The sequence below is a fragment of the Microplitis mediator genome, chromosome 4 (genome assembly GCF_029852145.1).
Source record: "Microplitis mediator isolate UGA2020A chromosome 4, iyMicMedi2.1, whole genome shotgun sequence".
NCBI lineage: Eukaryota > Metazoa > Arthropoda > Insecta > Hymenoptera > Braconidae > Microplitis > Microplitis mediator.
The window spans coordinates 10170204-10190990 of NC_079972.1; the positions used below are offsets into that span (position 1 = coordinate 10170204).

Below are 20787 nucleotides of genomic sequence, written 5' to 3' on the forward strand. Positions count from 1 at the left end.
AAGGCCAACTCAAAACGAAAATTTTGAATAAAAAAACATTGAATTTCGACCATTATTACGAAAGTTATGATCAAAAAACCATAAAAAGAGCGGTTTTTTTTTAAATTCGATATTTTTTGAACCATTAATCAAAAAGATCTCAAAATTTACCGGGAAGCCTCTTTTGAGGGGTACTAAAAAATACCAAAAATCGAAGAAAATCGGAAAAATCAATTTTTGAAACCGTCCGATTTGGCGTGTAATGCCCCATATAGATAAATTTTTTTTAAGTTATATTTTTATGAAAAAGTAATATGATGTTCAAAAAAAACATTTAATAAATGAAAATTAAATTATTAATTTAACAAACCATATACTGCAAAGATATCTTGAATTTTCATATGTATAATTCAATTTATTTCAGAAACAACAGATTTTACAGCCTTGGCTTACAGGACCTTTTTTGTAGCAAATTTGATTTCCTACAATTTTGTCATTTACCTTTTTTCGGTAACTACAATATTTTCTACGAAAAACTCAAAAAATACGCAAAAATCGATAAAAATCGACTTTTACATTTTTTAACTCTGACCCCGTTCCTGTCACATAAATTTTACTGTAGGAACTTTTGAAGTATAAAGGTTTGCCTATAACTTCTGCCTATGGACAGTAAAAAAACGTGAAATGCAGCAGAGCTATAGATAATTAAAAAAAAAAACCTCCACTTTACATGCTAAATGAATGGGAAAATTTTAAATTCAATTAGCGAGTTCTTAAAATTAAAATTAAGGGCTCAAATTTTGTGGAAAATTTTTTTTTTATGTCTAGAACAATATTCCGTCAATGGACCAAAAAAAAAAAAATAGTCGTTTCAAATGAGCCACCCTAATATATATATATATATGACGTTTTACGCAGAAATAATAGGATTATACTTTATACTTAATTAGCTTCCATGATTTCAAATTCTAGTTCTACAAAAAACTGCACATATTGACAACTAAATTAGTTATTATATTAGTTAATCCAAATTTTCTCTATTCATTTTTAGACTTTTCATTGAGAAAGATCCTTCCTTATCCTGCCCAATCCCCTCTTATCCTAATTCTCCTTCCCTATAACGTGAAGAGGGGTATCCTGTAATACACTATGACATTAATGATTAATATTAATGTATTCCTAAACAATTTTTGTCATATAAATATACACCATAACTTGACGACACGGCGCCTTGTAAATACGGCTGCATATGATGATATGACTGTCGTTTTAAAAAACTTTACAATTGTCGTTTGTCGGTATGCATACGGCACTGCCGTGTGATTCAAAATTTTATCACGTCGTTTGAAAATGGCGCCATATGAATGCGACACAATCGAATATAAATTTATTGCCGTTTTCAAAAAACATTAGTGAAATATTTTTTTATTAATAACTAAAACATAAATATCAATTACGTATATATTATTATGGAATAAGAAGATACAATTTTTTTTTACGTACATTAGAAAAGAGATGACGAGTGTGAATGTTGTAGGCATCAGACAAATTCAAAATTATCAATAAGTAGAGTAATTAATTAAAGAAATGATATTTATAAAAATTGCACTTATTAATTTAAAGAATTTTTAAATTCCGCATTTTTTTTTAAAGTTAATTTTATTAATTACTTACTCTATGTATGATTAATTTTAAATTCGAAATAAGCAAGAAATAAGGAAGAAATTCGTTTCGGAAAAAATGCTGACGACTGGTGGTATCTACATTTTGTCAATTTTTTTTTTTTATTGTCTTCGATTTTTAATGTAAAAGACTCAAGAGAGAAATTTTTTGGGAGAAGATGTATATGAAAGAGGAGAAAGTCAGCGCAGCAGCGGAAGTAGTTCAGTGCTCGCCACTAGATTGCACTCAACCTCTTGTGCTGTCCCTGGTTAGATAGGTATTTCAGAGTTTTTATATTCGATACTTGAAGACAATTCTGGCACCGTTATTCCTCTGTTATTTGACAGAGTGACAAGTACCTATTTTAGTCGTCATATAGTAAATGCTTAACTACATTATGACATTAATAATTCCTTGAATGATTTTTCTCACTATAAAAAAATAAAAAATACTCTCCAGTTCACACAATAAAATGGTTTTTGAGTCAAAACAATATTCCGGAAGACAATATATATACAAAATCTAAATGACTATGTTCAATAGGTTGATATTACTTGATATAAATATTAAATTATCGCATAGTTGCGTGGACCATAAATTTTTAACTAAATAGACTAAGCCCAAAGTAGATAACTTAACTTACACTAACTTGTTAAGTTTACATGAATAATATAGTTCTGCTCACTAGTAATTTTTAATTTAAATTATCCAACTCAGAACAGTCATGTTCACTAGTATCATCATAGTGTATTCATAATAGTGTAATCGACTACTTTTTTGTAGTACTATTTACTATTACACATTAGTTACAGATACTACAAACCTATAGCTGAGATGTTTTTTTACTACGTTTTCCTAGTTCCGAAAACCTGTTTTTTCTCTTAGTGTACTGTATCAAAAAATAGTGGTTTGCCGAATTTATATGAATGAATCTTCAAGTCTGCATTTTTTTCGCAGAGTAATTCGATTATTTTATTATGGTTGTTTTCAATGGCAACGTGGAGTGGTGTAGTCCCAGAATGCTCGATTTGATATTCACTCATGATGTTTACATCGACGCCATTATCTATAAGCATCTTAGCAGCTTCATAATTATTGAAATAACTTGCTACGTGCAATGGAGACCAATAACATATATATTCACATGCATTTAAGTTAGCTCCCGCTTGGATTAGTTTATGCAGAATGTTCAGATTACCGTTGATGTTTGATTTGTAAACAGCCAGATGAAGAGGGCTTCCGCAGTTTTCAAAACTGATATTAATGTCAGCACCATTTTTCATACAATATTCGAACAAATCCTCATGGGATTTGTACACTGAGAGAAAAGTCGATAGTCATTTTAACTAAAAGGACTTCAACGATCAAAAATTAGTCATTGGTACTAATGCTTTAGTATGGATACCTATTCAGTAGTTGCACAAACTAAAAAAAAATTCATTAAAGCAACTAAAATTTTTCTGTTTCCGAAAATTTTTGTTTTAACTAAAAAAATTTAGTTGATAGTATATGAATTTTAAAATTAACGATAACTTGATTTATGTAAATAAAAATTGTTTTTATTATAACTGCTGATTTAAAGTTAATATAAAATAGTTGTTATAAATATAAATCTAGTTAATGAAACTAAAATTTTGAAGTTACTGTAAGAGTTAAATGTAGGCAGGAAATGGATTTTTGATTTTTCTTCAAAATTTAATGATTGAGTAAATAAATGTTTTTAAATCGCCAAAAAATTTTTATAGAAAACTTTTTCTCAAACATATTTTTTGCTGCAAAATAATTTTTTTCTAAAAAAATTATTTTTCAAAGAATTTTTTTTTCCAAGAAATTTTTTTTCTTAATTTTTTTAAGGAACCTCAGTTGTTAAAAGTATTTTGAAAATAGAAATAAATGTTTATATCAATTATTTAAGATAAATTGGAATACTTAAACTGCACTGTCGTACAAAAATTTTCGATTCAAGCATAAAAATATGTTGAATTGAGAAAAAAAATTTTGATTCAAGATAAAAATTGTAAGATAATTATTTACGTGGTGCAAGAAAATTTTGATGTTCCGAATCGTTAAAAAAAAGTGTTCTTTAATCAAGAACATTTTTCTTGATTCGAGTTAACTTTTTTCGATGTACACTGGTCACAGAAATTAAGGGGTAGAAAAAAAATCCGAAATTTTTAGGTGATTTTCAACATGCTGTAACTCGGTGAAAAATGGTCGTATAAAAAAACTAAAAAAAGCAAATTGTAGCCTCAAGTTTCTAGTTTTCAGATCTAGACCTCAAAATTTTTTATCATGTACGGTTCCGGAGTAATCATAAGAAAACAAACGAAAAAAAAATTTTCAAAATTTTTGCTGGTCTTTCAATACCTCTATGGGCGACAATAAATTTTTTTGAATAATCCGACTGTCTGACTTTTCTCGGAAATTTTATGCCCTTTAATTTGGTGGCCTGAAAAAGTCTCTACGACGATTTGGCGCTGAGTTATCATTGATCAAAGCAAAAAAGTCCATTTTGGCTTTGATAATCAATAACTCTGAATGTATTGGTCGTACAGAAAATGGAAGCAGGGTTTTGAAAACTGGAAAACATTCTCTATAAGGCAAAATTAGTGGCATTTGATAAAAAAATTTTTTTCAAAGCGACATTGTTTGGTAAAAAACAGGTCAAAATTCACAAATTTAAGGATATTCGGAAATCTTGCTATAACTTTGGAGATAACAGATGAACAAAGGATATCTTCGACTTTTTTTCAACCTCAAAGTGTCCTGAAAAAACCCTGAAAATTTCAAATCGCTGCGATTTTTCTTTCTTAGTGCCCCGAAGCTTTAAATTTATCGATTTTGACAAAAATCACCATAATTGGTAGTTTTTCGGTTTTTGTTCATTTTTAGTAGATTTCATAGAAATCTAACTATTGTATTTGTCCTCATAATGGAATTTTCGAAAAATTTTGCTATATCTTAACTCAGCTCGACGAGCTGAGTCAGAAAATACATTTGGTTCAAAAGTTTATATATGTATTTATATATATATATATATATATATATATATATATATATATATATAATATAACGCGCCGTTCTCCAACGATAGCGTCCACAATTCTACACCGATCTTAATGAAACTCAATATACTTATTCTATAGACGATTACCTTGGATGAGTTCGAAGATGAGCCAATTCGGCCAATAAGTTTAGAAGTTATGGTTAATTGAAATTTTGTAAAATTTCCAAAAAAATATTTGTTTGCCGCTTTAACTGGATGTAACTTCTAAACGGAAAGAGATAGCTCATTTTCGTTTGTCTTATCTGAAAGCTCGATCGATTTTCTTCAATTTTCACTATGCACCTTATTGATTTGTTCACTTTTTCTAATAGATAAATGATTTTGAAAATTTACAAAATATTATAAAAACTAATTTTATGCGGATTTTCACTTTGATTATAGCCACAATTTCACACCGATCACCTTAAAACTTTGTACACGTATTTTGTGGGTGACTACCTTGTTCGAGTTTGAAAATGAGCTCAATCGGTTGATTAGTTTAGAAGTTATAGCATTTCAAAATTTTCAAATTGTCCAAAATTCATGTTTTTACTTATTCTTTCTTCGATATCTTTTGAATGTGATAACTTATCGACTTTATATCAAATTCATCTGAAAGCTCTTCAAATAAGCTTTAATTTTCATGCCCATATATGTGCCTAGACCAATTGAATTACTTATTTTACCATTCATTTAATGAAATTTTGCTATTGCATTAGTTCTCCTACTTCTTAGTAAATTCATGGAGCTACTTAAATTTATATTATTGCAGTGTGACACCTATAAAATTCAAACATCTCAATTCAGCGGGCATATACAATTTTGTTTTATCGACAGTGTATAAATGATATGATATATCAATAACAGTATTAACATTAGTTATGATGATAATATTCTCTATATCTACTCGTCTTTTGATATTCTTGTAGGCTTTTTATTTCAAATATTAGTACTAATTTCAATTATGACACTCTGATGTATTACAATCAATTTTTAATTTTAGAATATTTTATTAGTAGATTTTATTGAAAGCAAATTATCGCCTTTGTCCTTATGGTAGAATTCTCGAGCATTAAAACCATAATCTATCATTTTTCGAATAGGGTCCGGAATACCATTGGTCCGATAGTTTGAATATATGCATACGGATCTTTAAATAACGTCAAATCAAAACATATAGTGCATTATCATCAAAAATTCTTCTGAAGCTCATTTAGTTAGCATCAATTTTTGGCACTATACTTATAATTTTTTGATTTTTTTTGTTTTATCATCTCGAGAATTTTTAAGAAAATGTAAAAAAAAATTTTATTTTATTATTAGCTTTCATTTGAACAGTGAAAAAAATTCAACAATGAGAAATCTACTTCCATTTCGGCTGCCGAATGGCCTTTTTTTCGATTTGAAAATGTTTTTTTTACCGATAATCTTCATTTCTTCGATAAAAAAGATCGACTATCGAAAAAAATTAAAAAAAAAAAATTTTGAAAAAAAATTTTTTTTTTTTTTCAAAACTTTTTTTTTCAAAAAATTTTTTTTTTCAAATTTTTTTTTGTTGTTGTATCTGCAATGATTTATCATTGTCAAAAAAAATTCCTAAAATTTTTTTACCGCTGTAACTGCATCTGCTTTAAATGTCAACTTAACAAACATACGCTTTGGGTAACTTTATTGCCGGCGGTAAAAAAAATTTGAGGAATTTTTTTTGACAATGATAAATCATTGCAGATACAACAACAAAAAAAAATTTGAAAAAAAAAATTTTTTGAAAAAAAAAGTTTTGAAAAAAAAAAAAAATTTTTTTTCAAAATTTTTTTTTTTTAATTTTTTTCGATAGTCGATCTTTTTTATCGAAGAAATGAAGATTATCGGTAAAAAAAACATTTTCAAATCGAAAAAATGAACAAAAACCGAAAAACTACCAATTATGGTGATTTTTGTCAAAATCGATAAATTTAAAGCTTCGGGGCACTAAGAAAGAAAAATCGCAGCGATTTGAAATTTTCAGGGTTTTTTCAGGACACTTTGAGGTTGAAAAAAAGTCGAAGATATCCTTTGTTCATCTGTTATCTCCAAAGTTATAGCAAGATTTCCGAATATCCTTAAATTTGTGAATTTTGACCTGTTTTTTACCAAACAATGTCGCTTTGAAAAAAATTTTTTTATCAAATGCCACTAATTTTGCCTTATAGAGAATGTTTTCCAGTTTTCAAAACCCTGCTTCCATTTTCTGTACGACCAATACATTCAGAGTTATTGATTATCAAAGCCAAAATGGACTTTTTTGCTTTGATCAATGATAACTCAGCGCCAAATCGTCGTAGAGACTTTTTCAGGCCACCAAATTAAAGGGCATAAAATTTCCGAGAAAAGTCAGACAGTCGGATTATTCAAAAAAATTTATTGTCGCCCATAGAGGTATTGAAAGACCAGCAAAAATTTTGAAAATTTTTTTTTCGTTTGTTTTCTTATGAAACTTAACTTGAGGCTACAATTTGCTTTTTTTAGTTTTTTTATACGACCATTTTTCACCGAGTTACAGCATGTTGAAAATCACCTAAAAATTTCGGATTTTTTTTCTATCCCTTAATTTCTGTGACCAGTGTAGTTATAATTTGCAAAAATATCGGATAATTTTAAAAAACATTTAGGATCAATATTAATAGCTGACAAATTTTTTTCTTTAGCTAATAAGGTTCTTCATTTGTGCGTTATGAAAACCTAAATGCGTCTTCCAAATTTTAGTTTCTCTACACTGTAAAATATTATTGGATTCGGTGTAGTGTAAATGTCTGTGTAAAAATTGTGGTGTGAAAATTACACTAAGTATCGTATTAAATTTAGGCGGTGTGAATTATAAATTTTTCCTCCGTCAAGCGTGTATAAGTGTAATTTATGAAAATTTTGCGTTTAAAGCAAAAATATTCATGAAAAAGTTAAAATTTCAAAACACGAGTTAATATCTAAATAAAATTGCTTAAACCAAGAGAAAAATTTCTTGGGAGAAAACATATGTATGGAGGAAAAGAAAGTCACCAGTACCAGCAAATTCCACCAAATGCTATTTTATTTCAATTTTAAATCAGTAAATAATTTTCCTTTCATTAATTTAATCCTGTAACGGGGTAAATTGAATTTACCGCGTTCAAATAAATTCAAAATAAAATCTATTGTTCACACCGTCGATATAGTTGCAATACCACCCAGGGTTATCCGCGTAGGTTGCGACTAGTCGACCGGGGAGTGAAAATTGGAGGCTCGTCTGTCAGTCCCCAATTAGCGTTAAGTAGGAGTGACCGATAACCGAAGACACCCGAAGTCATACGGGGTGTAAGATTTTATAAACGGAAGCCGGAACGGAGAGCGGCACTTGTCACGAGAGCGACCGGACTGGAAAGACGCATAAAAGTTAAAGTTGAAGAGTAAAGACTCCATCAACCGACGCCGTAAATTAAATCAACAGGTAATTATTTAATTGCGACTTGGGTTAACAATTGTGGAACCAAGCGATAATCATTTCCAAATTTTATATAAAATACTAGGCCGGTAGCCGGTATCCCCTTGGAAAATTACTGATTGTATTTGAAAAGCAGGTGAAGGAGAGAACGCGGGTTGGTGTGAGAGAAAAAGAGCGAGAGGACAAAGACAAGACAGAACGAGACATAAAACACTGAAGAGTCGGACAAAGGAAATACACAAGACCCAGGACCAGATACTAGACGAATAAAACGACGAGGACAAAATCAGCGAAAAATTAATTGTTGTAAAGGTATTTCTATAAATTTATTCCAGGCCGGAAGCCGGAAAAATTTATTAAGTATTTAGTCGTATATCAGGTATCGTCGCGTCGTAATTAATTCGAAAAATTAACATTAATAAATTGGCTAGAATTAAAATAGATAAATTAATTAAATTAATTGACTCCAGGCAGGTTGCCGGAGCCATTGCGTAGTAAAATAATTCCAGGCAGTTCGCCAGAATTGTTCTAGAAATTTCCAGGTAGATCGTGTAACCCACGCACCGGAAATTATCGAGTCTAGTCAATGATCAAGTCCGTAGTCAAGGTCACCGGTAGTGACAAGTCAAATTATTAATTAAGGGAAATTAATTTAAACAAAATAATTAATTAAATAAATTAAGTGAAGAAAATAAAGGAAATAAATAGAAAAGAGAAATTTAAGAATTATATCGTTATAAAAATAATCGAGTACTAGAAAGAAAGAAACGTTGATAAAGTTTGGGAAAAGTTATTGGAACGGGAAGATTAAAACACGTAAAGGAATTAATAAGATAATAAACAATAAATAATTAATTAATTGAATTAATCTCTTTAACCAAAATATTTAATTAATTAATTTATTTATTAAAAAGTTGTGGAGGAAATTAGTCGATGGCAGGACGCCATTTAGTAATAAAATCAGTGTGAGTGTAAAATAGTCCAGGGGACTGAGAGTGAGTGTGTGTGTAAAATAGATCAGGATGATCAAGATTTTAGAAATTAGAAAATAAGGTCTCGCGAAGGTTAAGCGATTTTAAATTTAGTTGCCAAAGGTAGTTGGCTAATAAGGTCTAAAAGTGTGTGTGATATGCCAAAGGTAACGGCTATGTTTTAATTATTGCGGGTTATAAAATAAATTTGGTTTTAATTGAAATATTGCGGGTCATTAAAATAATAAAAGGTTTATAATAAAAGGTTAAAATAAAAAGGTCATAATAAAAAGGTTAACGTTATAAGGTTTAAAAAAGGTTTATAAGGTTTATAAAAAGTAATAAGGTTTATATAAGGTATATACACAGAAAAAAAGGAAATCTTGAAACAAGAAATAAAATGTCTTCGAAATTTTTTTCTTAAACCAAGCAAAATTTCTTACTTTATTGAAGTAAAAAAATTATTTGGATCAAGAAATCATTTCCTTCGCGGAAGACATAATTTTCTTAGTCTAAAACATAAATTCTTTAAACCAAGAAAAAAATTTCTTGGTCCCAAAAATTTTTTTTTTGGTTCGAGAAGATTTTTTTTTCAATTCAACAAATTTTTTTTTTGGCTGAAAATTGTTACGTTTTTAAGTCAAGAAAAAATATTTTGAGCTGAAACGAAAAAGTTTTTGAACCATGAAAAATAATGTTTTAAACCAAGAACAAACTTTCTTGGCCCAAGAAAGTTTGTTCTTGGTTTAAAGCATTATTTTCTCGGGCCAAGAAAGTTTGTTTTTAACTCGAGAAATTTGTTTCTTGTCTAAAGACTGTTACCTTATCGAGTCAAGAAGCAATGTCTTGAGCTAAAAAAAAAAGTTTTTGGACTAAGAAAAAAAATTTTTTAAACCAAGAAGAAACTTTCTTGGGCCAAGAATTTTTTCATTTGTCGCAAACAAAAAAAAAATTTTCAGCCAAGAAATTAATTTCTTTACTTAAGCAAATAAATCTATCGAGCTAAAAAAATTTATTTTTTTTTTGTTTCATTTTTTTAATGAACAATTTTTTTTTTTGTTTAAATATTACAAACAATGCTGTGAAGCAAATAAATACTGTATCAGAAAGCATTTATAAGGGATGGGGGCAAGTTTCGCAATAAGCTAAATATTTAAACAAATTGAGAAAAAACAATTATCGCTTAATCGAGGAATCGAACCCAGATCGATTCGGCGTCACGCGAGAGCTTTACCAACTAAGCCATCCCAGCCTTTGCTAGGCTACGTTTACTTTGCCCACATATACTGAACCACACTGGCTTATGGTCAGTCACATTTTTAAATTCTAAACCCAGAATTAATATTACAAATGTTATCGCCAATAATTTAGAAAAATGTTAGTTTTGACATTTTACCAAAATACTGAACGGATTGTATGAATCATTCATAAATGAATTTCGACATAAATATAAAAAAGTTAAAAAAAAAAAAAACAAATTTAATTACAAAAAAAATTGAGAAATTATTCAATATTATATAATTACATTAATCAATTAATTTATTATAATAATATAATTTGGTTATTTAATTTTTAATTTATTTAAAATAAAAAGGTGAACTCAAAATCCATTTGCTGCGCTAGTGTGAGAAAGAGAGAGAGTGGGGAGTATTCATTCCTTCGGTTGCGAAGGAGGGAGCACCTATGAGTGAGAATCCAAGAGAATACTTTCTTGGCTTGAGACTCTAGTAATCTTCGTTTGAGATTTTTCGTGTGATTGGTCAGAGAAAGTACACTATGCTCAAACCAAGAGTTTAAATTTCTTGAATCAACTCCCTTTATTTTTAGTTCGAGTTCGTACCGTTTATTGTTTCAAAACATCATAGTTCTTTAATTAAGTGTATAACTTTCTCGAACTAAATATTTTTATTTCTTGGTTTAAGTAAGTAACATACTCAGATTAAGAAAAATTATTATTAAACTAAAAACTGCAAGTTTTTAAAACAAGTAATTCTATTATTGGACCAAGTATGAAATATGTATTGGCTTAAGAATTTTTTTTCTTAATTGAAGATTTAAAATTCAAGAAATTATTTCACTTCTTTCAAGAAATTTTCGGTTTTCATTCCACTCGCTGAAAAAGTTCTTGGTCGAAGAAAAATTTTCTTGAGTCAAGATTTTTTTTTTTCTGTGTAGTTATAAGGTTTATAAGGTTTATAAAGGTTTATAAGGTATAAGGTTATAAGATAAAAGGTTACAAGGTTTAATTAAATAAAAGGTATAAAAGTGGAAAATTGAAATCATATCAATTTATTTATAAATTATCCTTCCTCATCCTTCTCTTACAATTAAACAAAATTGCACAGACCCTGACGATCCAAGATCCGGCTCTGGGAGGCCGTTATTACTTCCAGTGGCGCCCTTAGTAAGGACGACCAGAGTAGCAGCTTAGCCCTGTTATAATCCAGTCATTAAAATCGGAAGAGGTCAAATTGATGAACTTCGGAAAAATTTTTGACAAATGTTTGATTTACAAAATTACTAAAATCCCTATATCACGTGAACGAAGAACTTGAGCCACTCAACTAAAAGGACCTTTTTTGTAGCGAATAAAATTTCCTAAAAAATCGTTATCTGCACTTTTTCTGTAAATTTAGTTATTTAGTTAATATCAATTAAAAACCCAAATTATTGTTAAAATAATTATTTTCAGAACCAACACAGAAAAAACAATTAGAGTCCGAGTAAAACCATTAAGGAGACTTTTGAAGAGTATCAAATTACCTAAAAAATGCCGCAAACGGCGACCTGATAACTTAAAATGCGGCTGAGTTAAAGAGAATTAAAAAAAAATCCTAACTTTCCTATGTATTTTAAATGGGAAAACTTCAAAATCAAATATAAAGTACCTAAAATTAAAATTAAGGGCTGAAACTTGCAGGGAATTTTTTTTTCAATGTCTATAACAATATTTTCAAGTGGGAGTGAAAAAAAAAAATAGCCGTTCAAAACGAATCACCCTAATATATATATATATATATATATATATTAATTGAAGATGAAAAACTGCACTTTCAATTTTTTCGGCACTAAAAAACTAGTGCACTTATTAAAATATACTGACGACATAAAATTATCCACATTGGCGTTAATCGTCATGCATAAATGTATATTTACATTTTTGGCATTAACTATACCCAGTTTACGTACTAAGCAATTTTGTTAACATGACAATATTTATTGCCTTTGTTGTCTCACTCGCTCATTAAGGGCGCCAAGGTGTGAAGCTTTTTGTTTTGATTTCAGCTGGTAGCATTTACTCAGTATTCAGTAGTAGTAATATATAGAGAAGATAAATACAATATTGACAAACTTTAATTATTGAGGGATTTCAGTAAATTCAAATATTTCAATTGATTTGTATGTGATGACAACAAGTTAGTATGGAAAATTAATTTAACATCCGTAATTTTTTTCTTTCTACCAATCCAGTTTATTTTATAAAAATTTTCTCAAGTAGTGTCTTGGATAAAGAAATTTATTTAGCACTGGGCTGTAAGTAATTGAACAGAAACGGTAGTTTTTGCAGTTTTATAGAGACAGATTTTCAAAATCGCGCTTTTTGTACTGATCTGATATTTATGGATAGTGTACTACCACGCCACTCGGTAATAGAAATCACGCTTGGTAATACACATATGATATCAAAACTAAGGGATGGACTTACTGACGCCAAGAACGGAAATGTCCAATCTAACTTACCATCAATAAATAATTCAAAATATTCAAAATAAGCAAGAGATGGGGGTGTCAGATTTATTTAAAATTAACAGAACGTTATTAATCTTCAAATTAGTGGAAGAAAATGTGCAAATTCGTAAATATATGATTTCAGCCCCCAAAATCTCCAAATAAATTTATTAATGATTTTTCCTACATCCTCGTATTCTTATTTATTTTAAAAACTCTCAGATCGAAGCTATTCTATTACTTTTTATTTCTATTGATAGGGTCATTCGAGATTTTGGTTTTCAAGATAATATGTGTGACTCTATTTGGGATCTCGGCTGCTGCCGGTAATTTTATTTTTGATTTTCGCGGTCAAACTTTACTTTTCGCGCGTTTTCGGTCATGGCCAATTAATGATCAGTATTCCTGCCGTTAAACGACTGCGCATATCTACACGAGCTGGGCAGTTAGACGTTTAGTTCTTGCTGCTGAAGAATAAAAAGCGATAATAGGGTTTTCTTTTTATTATACGAATAAATTTTAATAAATTTCTGGGATTCATTGGGTTAAATAATGCAAGAGCTGTGAGTTTTTGAGCCAGGGTCTTAGAATTGACGTTAAAATAACACTGAATGTAAATTAGATAAATTATTTCGGTGAAAAATACTTTATGAGCTTTTGTTTTTGCATGATAATATTTTTAAAATAGCTTATCATGTAATAAACAACAAGTGTAATAACTGATAAAAAATTTATTTTTGCTATGAAAACGGTTTTTCCCAACTTTCTAGAAGTGAATCATATGATCGCTTATTCTGCGATTTGAATTTAATAGTTTTGACAGACGTTCATTGATTTGTTTTATTAATTATTATTTTTCATTTTCAGATTTTGCTACTGGATTCGTCGATTCTGCAGGATGGTGAGTTTTGATAAATTTTTTTATTTTCATATTATTGGCTTGAATTTCATCGAGTTTTCCAATTTCGTTTCAATCGAGGGTTTTCTTTCGAGCTTTTTCATGCGAATATGTTTTTTGAAAAGTAAATTAGAATGAAATATGTTTACATTTAAATTTTCATTTCACTTGAAAAATTAATTCTTATAACTAATAGGCATTTATAATCAATTATTATTGATACTTATGGAGACTCACTCGATTAAAAAATTTAACGCATATTTTTTAATCTGCTTTGCTGAACGGAAATATTAATGAATTTTTATTATTTACGCAGTTTTTATTATTGTCATTATTATATAGCCTATTTCACGCAAATATACACACATATGTATGTATATACGTAAAGGAAATTTTTTTATGAACATTTGTTAATATGGGCCTGCCAAATAGTTTTTGAACTTGTTGACTATTACTAATTTGGAACTAAATTTCAAATTTTTAATTGGCGTTTAAATTTCGTGACATAAATTTAATAAGTATAGAAGAATTAACAATTTCAGTTGAAAATTTAAAAATAAAGTTATTTTTTGAGAAGTTGCACGGAAAAAACTAATTTCGACCTTATAACAAAAGACGGGATAACGAAAGATTTTGTTATAATGACATACATGATTATCTTATGGTAACAAATCAATTTGTTCATAACAAATAAATTTGTGTTGTAGTTAAAAAGTCGATTTGTTATGAAAACACATGATGTTTATTATAATAATTATAAATTCAAATCACAGTTACAAGGATATATTAGTTATTATTAATTAATGTTTATCCTGATCATTATACAACGTTTCGTTGGTTTCCAAACTTTTTCAAGTACTAAAAAACAAATGTGTTTTATAAAAACTAACAATACTGTCAATAAAAGGACAGACACGCAAAATCTTAGTTCAATTTATAATTTAATCTTAGGACTGAAATATTTTTATTTAAAATACTGTTAGCTTAGTTATTAGCATATAGGTGGAGCTAAAAGAGAATTTTTAATATTAAGTTGATTTTATATAAGTCGTTTTATACTAATTCTTGATCAGCTATTATTACTTATTTCATCTAATATTTGAATAACAAGTTATATTTATGGTTTTAACCTTATTTGCACACCTCGGAGAGGTAGTGCTCTATTGTCACCAAATCAAAAAATCACAATCCACTCATCTTTAATCATTTCCACCAACTTTATATTGCATTTATATAATAAAAAAAAGTACACTAATCCCGAGTAAAAACAGAATTTCGCCGCACCACCGCCGAAACACCGCTGCACGGCGTTTTAATCGCCGAAGCACCGCCGCACCATAGCCGTGACTGTTCGAGTAAAAGTGGGTTTGCCGCACCACCGCCGCACCACCGCTGCACGGCATTTTAATCGCCGAAGCACCGCCGCACCATAGCCGTGACTGTTCGAGTAAAAGTGGGTTTGCCGCACCCACTATAAACGTTTGTTTTTGGCAATAATAACTCTAATAATTTATAAGCTAAGCATAGAATAATTACAGGTACTAATGATTTTGAAAAAAAAAAAAAAAAAAAACATTATCAACATTTTAGGCCTCATAATAATTATAATTAAAGTTTATTTTATAACAATTTGATGGATGCTCATTTAATAAAATTCGTTAAAATAAAAATAAATATCTATGAATTGTTTCATTAATACTAATTAATGACCATTGCAGGATCCATTAATTGTATCAATTTATCCACTGTTTTTTGTCAGCGTGCAGCGGTGCTTCAGCTGTGGTGCGGCGGTATAAAATTCAAAAATTCGAAACGTTCGGCTATGCTTCGGCTGTGGTGCGGCGGTGAGAAACAATAAAAATCCAAACGTTCGGCTCTGCTTCGGCTGTGGTGCGGCGGTGAGAAACTATAAAAGTACAAACGTTCGGCTATGCTTCGGCTGTGGTGCGGCGGTGAGAAACTATTAAAATACAAACGTTCGGCTATGCTTCGGCTGTGGTGCGGCGGTGCTGGGAGATTTTTTTTGAAGCGTGCGGCGGAATTTTCCGCCAAATGGCGGTGGTTCAGCGGTGGTGCGGCGATATGGTGCGGACACCGTGCAGCGGTCGTTCGGCGATCGACTTGGAATTATTTTTTTGGTCAAAAAATTAAAATTTCATTTTTACTCGGGATAGCAAGAGGATATTCCAATTAATACTCCTGACGTAGTTATATGATGATTTATTTCGATTATCATTAAAAAAAAGTTAATTGAAAAAAATTTCACTTGGACGTCATTATTATTTTATTTGTAACTGAAAAACAAAACATAGTACATATAAGCTATTTATTTATTTTAAAAATGATTATTGTGAAAAAGGAAAACTGTTACCATATTGTCTCAATTTATAATTATTTACTGACAGTTAGTGTTTTATTGATTAAGGTAATTGATTTAAGTATATAAATTTATGCAGTTTGAACTAGTATTTATTTAACCTACAAATTAAATTTATATACTAGTATAGTTGTAAAATAAAAAATTTGTATAAGATGATAATTTTTAATTTGATATTCTTGTTTTTTAGTACTTGAAAAAGTTGGGAAACCAACGAAACGTTGTATAATGATCAGAATAAACATTAATTAATAACAACTAATATATCCTTGTAACTGTGATTTGAATTTATAATTATTATTAAAATGGATATGAATCAACGGAATACTAGTATTAGAACAAAAAGTTTTTTAAATGACATCAATATCAGTTTATTATAATAATATCGTCGTATTTTAAAGCCGGCATTTGCTACCGTAAGTAATCTTAGCTTATGATTGCAAAAATTTTTGTTAATGCTACAAATTCATTCTGTTACTTTAGCAAATCAGTTTTTTTATTGGAACACAACAGTTTTGTTACAGTTACAAACCATTCCTTGGTCCAACGAAGAATTTTCTAGCATTACAAAAACATTGTAATCCGAATGAATGCTTCGTTATCTGAATATTAAGGCAGAATTTTGTTACCGTAAGTTATTTATCTTGTGGTCACAAAAATTTTTTTTCCGTGTGTAATTATAAAAATTACGTTCCTTTATGAATGTATTTCATATCAGACAATAATTTCAAAATTAAAATCACTGAAACTTTTTAAAACTGATTAGCGACATTATTTAATTTGAATGCAATTAATTTCATCAATAAAACAAACTCTTTTTGGTAATCCTGAAAATCTTGGAAGGGTGAAAATGTCACACGTAAAATAATTTGAGTAATGCATGTAAGGTAAAAAAATATTTTAATCCTCATTCACTGGGATAAAAACTTGAGTCATTACAAAAATGAAGAAAATTATATGGCGGTTCATCTAAGTCCGAGTAGTCGGTGTCATACAGATGAGACCAAGAAATGTAATTTTAAAAATGGATACTGCAATTTAAATGAACGAATAAAATTTTGGCGTTTATCCAATTATATTTTATTACCGATGTTAGCTTTCGTTATAAGAATTTACATAAAACTGCAGGTATTAATGATGCAGTATAAAAAAATTAACAATAATAACAATAGTACCTTAGGAAACTAAAATGAGGTCAATGGAAATTATTTACCTCAATTTATATCAAATTAACCATAACTTATTCGTTCGTTTTTTTTTTTTTTTTTATTTCTATTAAGTAAAAAGAAAATACGCAATAGAAAACAATACCAAATCAATCAATAATTGATACTTGAGATAAATGAAAACTAAACTCAAATAAACCGCAGTATTTGATTAACAAATCTGCATGATTAAAAAGAAATCTAAATAACAATTATATTTTTTTTCCTATTATATAATAATTTATATCTTTATTGCGTAGTTCAATAATTCAATAAATTTCAATTTATTATTTTTTTTTTTATTTAAAATAACTTGATATTCATTGCCAAGAAGGTAAATATTCTCAACGAAGCGCGGCAAATTCTGCGTCTATCCCCACTCGTCTCTGCGCTAGTCTAAAACAATAGAATGGAACAACATATATATGTATATATAATAGTCAGAGTGACATAGATATATATATAGAAAGAGTTAGCCACGCGAATACAATTGAATCACCAATCAAGAGCCCCTTCCACTCAGTTCATTGACTATTTTTGCAGGACTGCTAAGCACCAGCCTCCACAGCAAAAAAACTAAATAAATAAATAAAATAAAAAGAGTAAATAAATTGAAATAAATATAAAAATGCTGGCGTGCAGACCAAAGATTCAAATCCAATACAAAAAATCAATAAATAAAAGATTGAAAGTTTCTGCATGATCATTATGGGGTTGGTGGAATGGGACAACATGTGGTTATAGATATCGCACATCATTAGCGTCTTAAGTCTGATATCAGCAGTGGCTTGAGGAACATGAAGTTATACTGGATGCTGGCTTACTGGTACACAGTATACGTGGGTTTTCGAAGGACTGTGCGGTACTAATACTAATACCATACAGCAGAGAGTATTATACCCCGTAAAATAAAGAAATAGCATAGCTTGGCTGGTGTATGAAAGCACATCACATCACTGTTTGAGAGTGAGTAGCGTAGTCTCGAGCTTGCGCAGTTTAGTTATATTGATCTCGCCATAGTAACGATTCCCTCTTCTCCGTTTGGTTGCACGATACTGCCAGGCGGCAGAAACTATAGTGTAGTACGGGGTGTACCGCACACAGCACGAACTATGTCTCCCAACTTCGCCGATTCCCTCCCTTTTCGAGGAATATACACACAGTCGATCTGTCTCTCTCTCTCTCGCTCTCTCTTTTTATCTTTCTCTCTCTTTCTTTCGCCCACTCACTCACTCACTTACTCACTTACTGGGGACATTAGTTGTAGTAGTAGTCAGTAGTCGGGATATATAGGGGTTTGTGAGGAGCATGGGGGAGTAGTAGAGAAATGGGGTTATATGTGGGACGTTCAACAGCGGGGGTTTCTGCGAAGCGCGAACTGCTGCGCTCTGCGGCTAAATGAATATCAGTCCACCGTTGAACGTCGACGGGTTTGTACACTTCTTATCGTATTAAAGTATAATAATACATACTTTTAACAATAACTGTGGCACTGTTTTACTTAACTGATCTTGCTCGTTGTCATCAAACATTGAACATTATAAATTTTAATCAAACTAAGGCATTATTATTTTATCGTTTAAAAGTTTGTCTATGTAAATAAAAACATTTATTAATATTTATAATAAAAATAAAAACTAAACGACCAGCTAAATGGTAAATAAAAATGTACTGTCCAGCTGTTGTTGCTGTTATTAATCGTGGGTTCAGACGTATGTAACTCAGCAAGAGAATATTGCAGCAGCAGCAATAGTTGGAGCAGCAGCAGTGGCTGCTCGAGGGTTTATATCAGAAGCAGCTAACGGTTACAAGAGTGAAGAGAAATTGAAGGCTGAAGAGTATATAAGAGGGTAAGCGAGACAGAGGGACAGAGACGGATATTGTTGAGATATATATTGAGAGCAAGTGAAAGAAAAAAGAAACGGGTGCTTGGTCAGACCTATTGTGCCGTATGACCTGGATGGCAGTGCGTCAGTTATTGGCCTGAGGTTTTTTCGAGGTACCATGTCGACAATTTACAATGTCGCGAGCAAAAGTAATGCATTACTACCTTGACTGTTTGTCAATAAGTAATCGGTGGTACGACGATCTCCAGGACGATCACTATCTCCAATGTCGTGCCAATAAGTCGACTGTTAGCAGCAGCGTTATCAGCGGCAGCAGCATCAGCAATTGGATTAAAAAACGAAATAACAGAATAAAGACGCGGGCAGCGACTGAAATTTTGCCGGGAGTGTTGTATCATTGTTGTTAGTCACGTGTCTAGCTAGCTAGCATTTGTCTCTACATATACAGAGATTTGGCTACGTGAAAATGTTTAACGTGTTTGTTAACGCTCATTCAACACTTTTACTCTTCTTAAATTTCTTCTTAAACTTCTCAAACTACTATAACTTCTATTACTACTACTTATTATTATTACTGCTAACGTCATCCTCATCAAACTCGTTATCATCATTCTCAGCCTCAGTATCAGCATCTGTATCGTCATCGTCCTCTTTTTCGTTGTTGTCACTGTCTGAGAGATTGCACGCTCGAAACAATATTGAGCGGCACTCATTCTAGGGAATCCTGTGTGTTATAAGGTGACCACGTGACAACAACATCTATTCACAACGGGGCCTTTTTCTCACGCGACGTTAAATCCCAAGGGAAATAATGACGAAACGTTATTGGATCCTTTTAGCGGTAATCGCCCTTACCGCAACGGGTAAGTTTACTTTTTATTGTTATTACCATACTATATAGCTTTATCTACGCTAAATTACTCACTACACACACACTACACCCGATTTATTTATTTTTAATTGATTATTTACAATATCATTCAGCTACACAATGCCCTGGGGTAGTTTTTTGAATAAACTTCTGACAATAAACCGATCTTTCAATCTCTATTATCATCTATCGTTTTTGCTGAAAGCTGTAGATTTACATGCTTAAGCTGTTTATAAGGATAACAAGTACTACGAGTAATAACCTCGGATATATTTTTATCTTTTGGGTTTTAAAAGCGTAAATAAAAAAATTTTTTTATGAAAGATTTAGATCCGAGGAATTTAAATTATTTTTACTTCAATGATTGCTTCGCTCAGGGAAATAAACTGTCGCTGATTTTTCATTTTTTTTGTAAATATATAGACAATGTATCAATGTAAAATGATAGTGTAAGTGCACGTTATCTCAATACTCAGTTATCACATTGAAAGTGACAGGGAGCATTCATTCATGAGTGTGTAGTATCAATCGTTAGATTGCTGACACATTCATTGTTTTGTTTCTTTTTATATATATATGTATACATATTTTTTTTATCACTAAAGATTTTGATTTATCGTGAAGAGAAAACAGTTAAGCGTTTCTTCAAGTGATTGATTATTGATGATCAATATTTTTTTTATTAAATTTATGGTGAAGTAACGATTGATTACTAATGATTTTATTTATTTATTTATTATATTTT

General features: G+C 30.2%; 1 protein-coding gene across 2 annotated transcripts in view; it reads left to right on the forward strand.

The window, feature by feature from the left end:
• The first annotated feature begins 13729 nt into the window (after positions 1–13729).
• The window catches only part of LOC130666295 (neuronal acetylcholine receptor subunit alpha-7-like), a 107371-nt gene continuing 100313 nt past the window's right edge, over positions 13730–20787 (forward strand). Inside the window, exon 1 of one of the 2 annotated variants that reach the window (XM_057467132.1) lies at positions 13730–13745. In XM_057467132.1, coding sequence (XP_057323115.1) covers positions 13743–13745 — 3 coding nt within the window. In that variant the 5' untranslated portion in view covers positions 13730–13742. Of the gene's footprint in view, positions 13746–18748; positions 20035–20787 lie in introns of those variants that run through there. The other variant, XM_057467131.1, reaches the window with a different exon arrangement.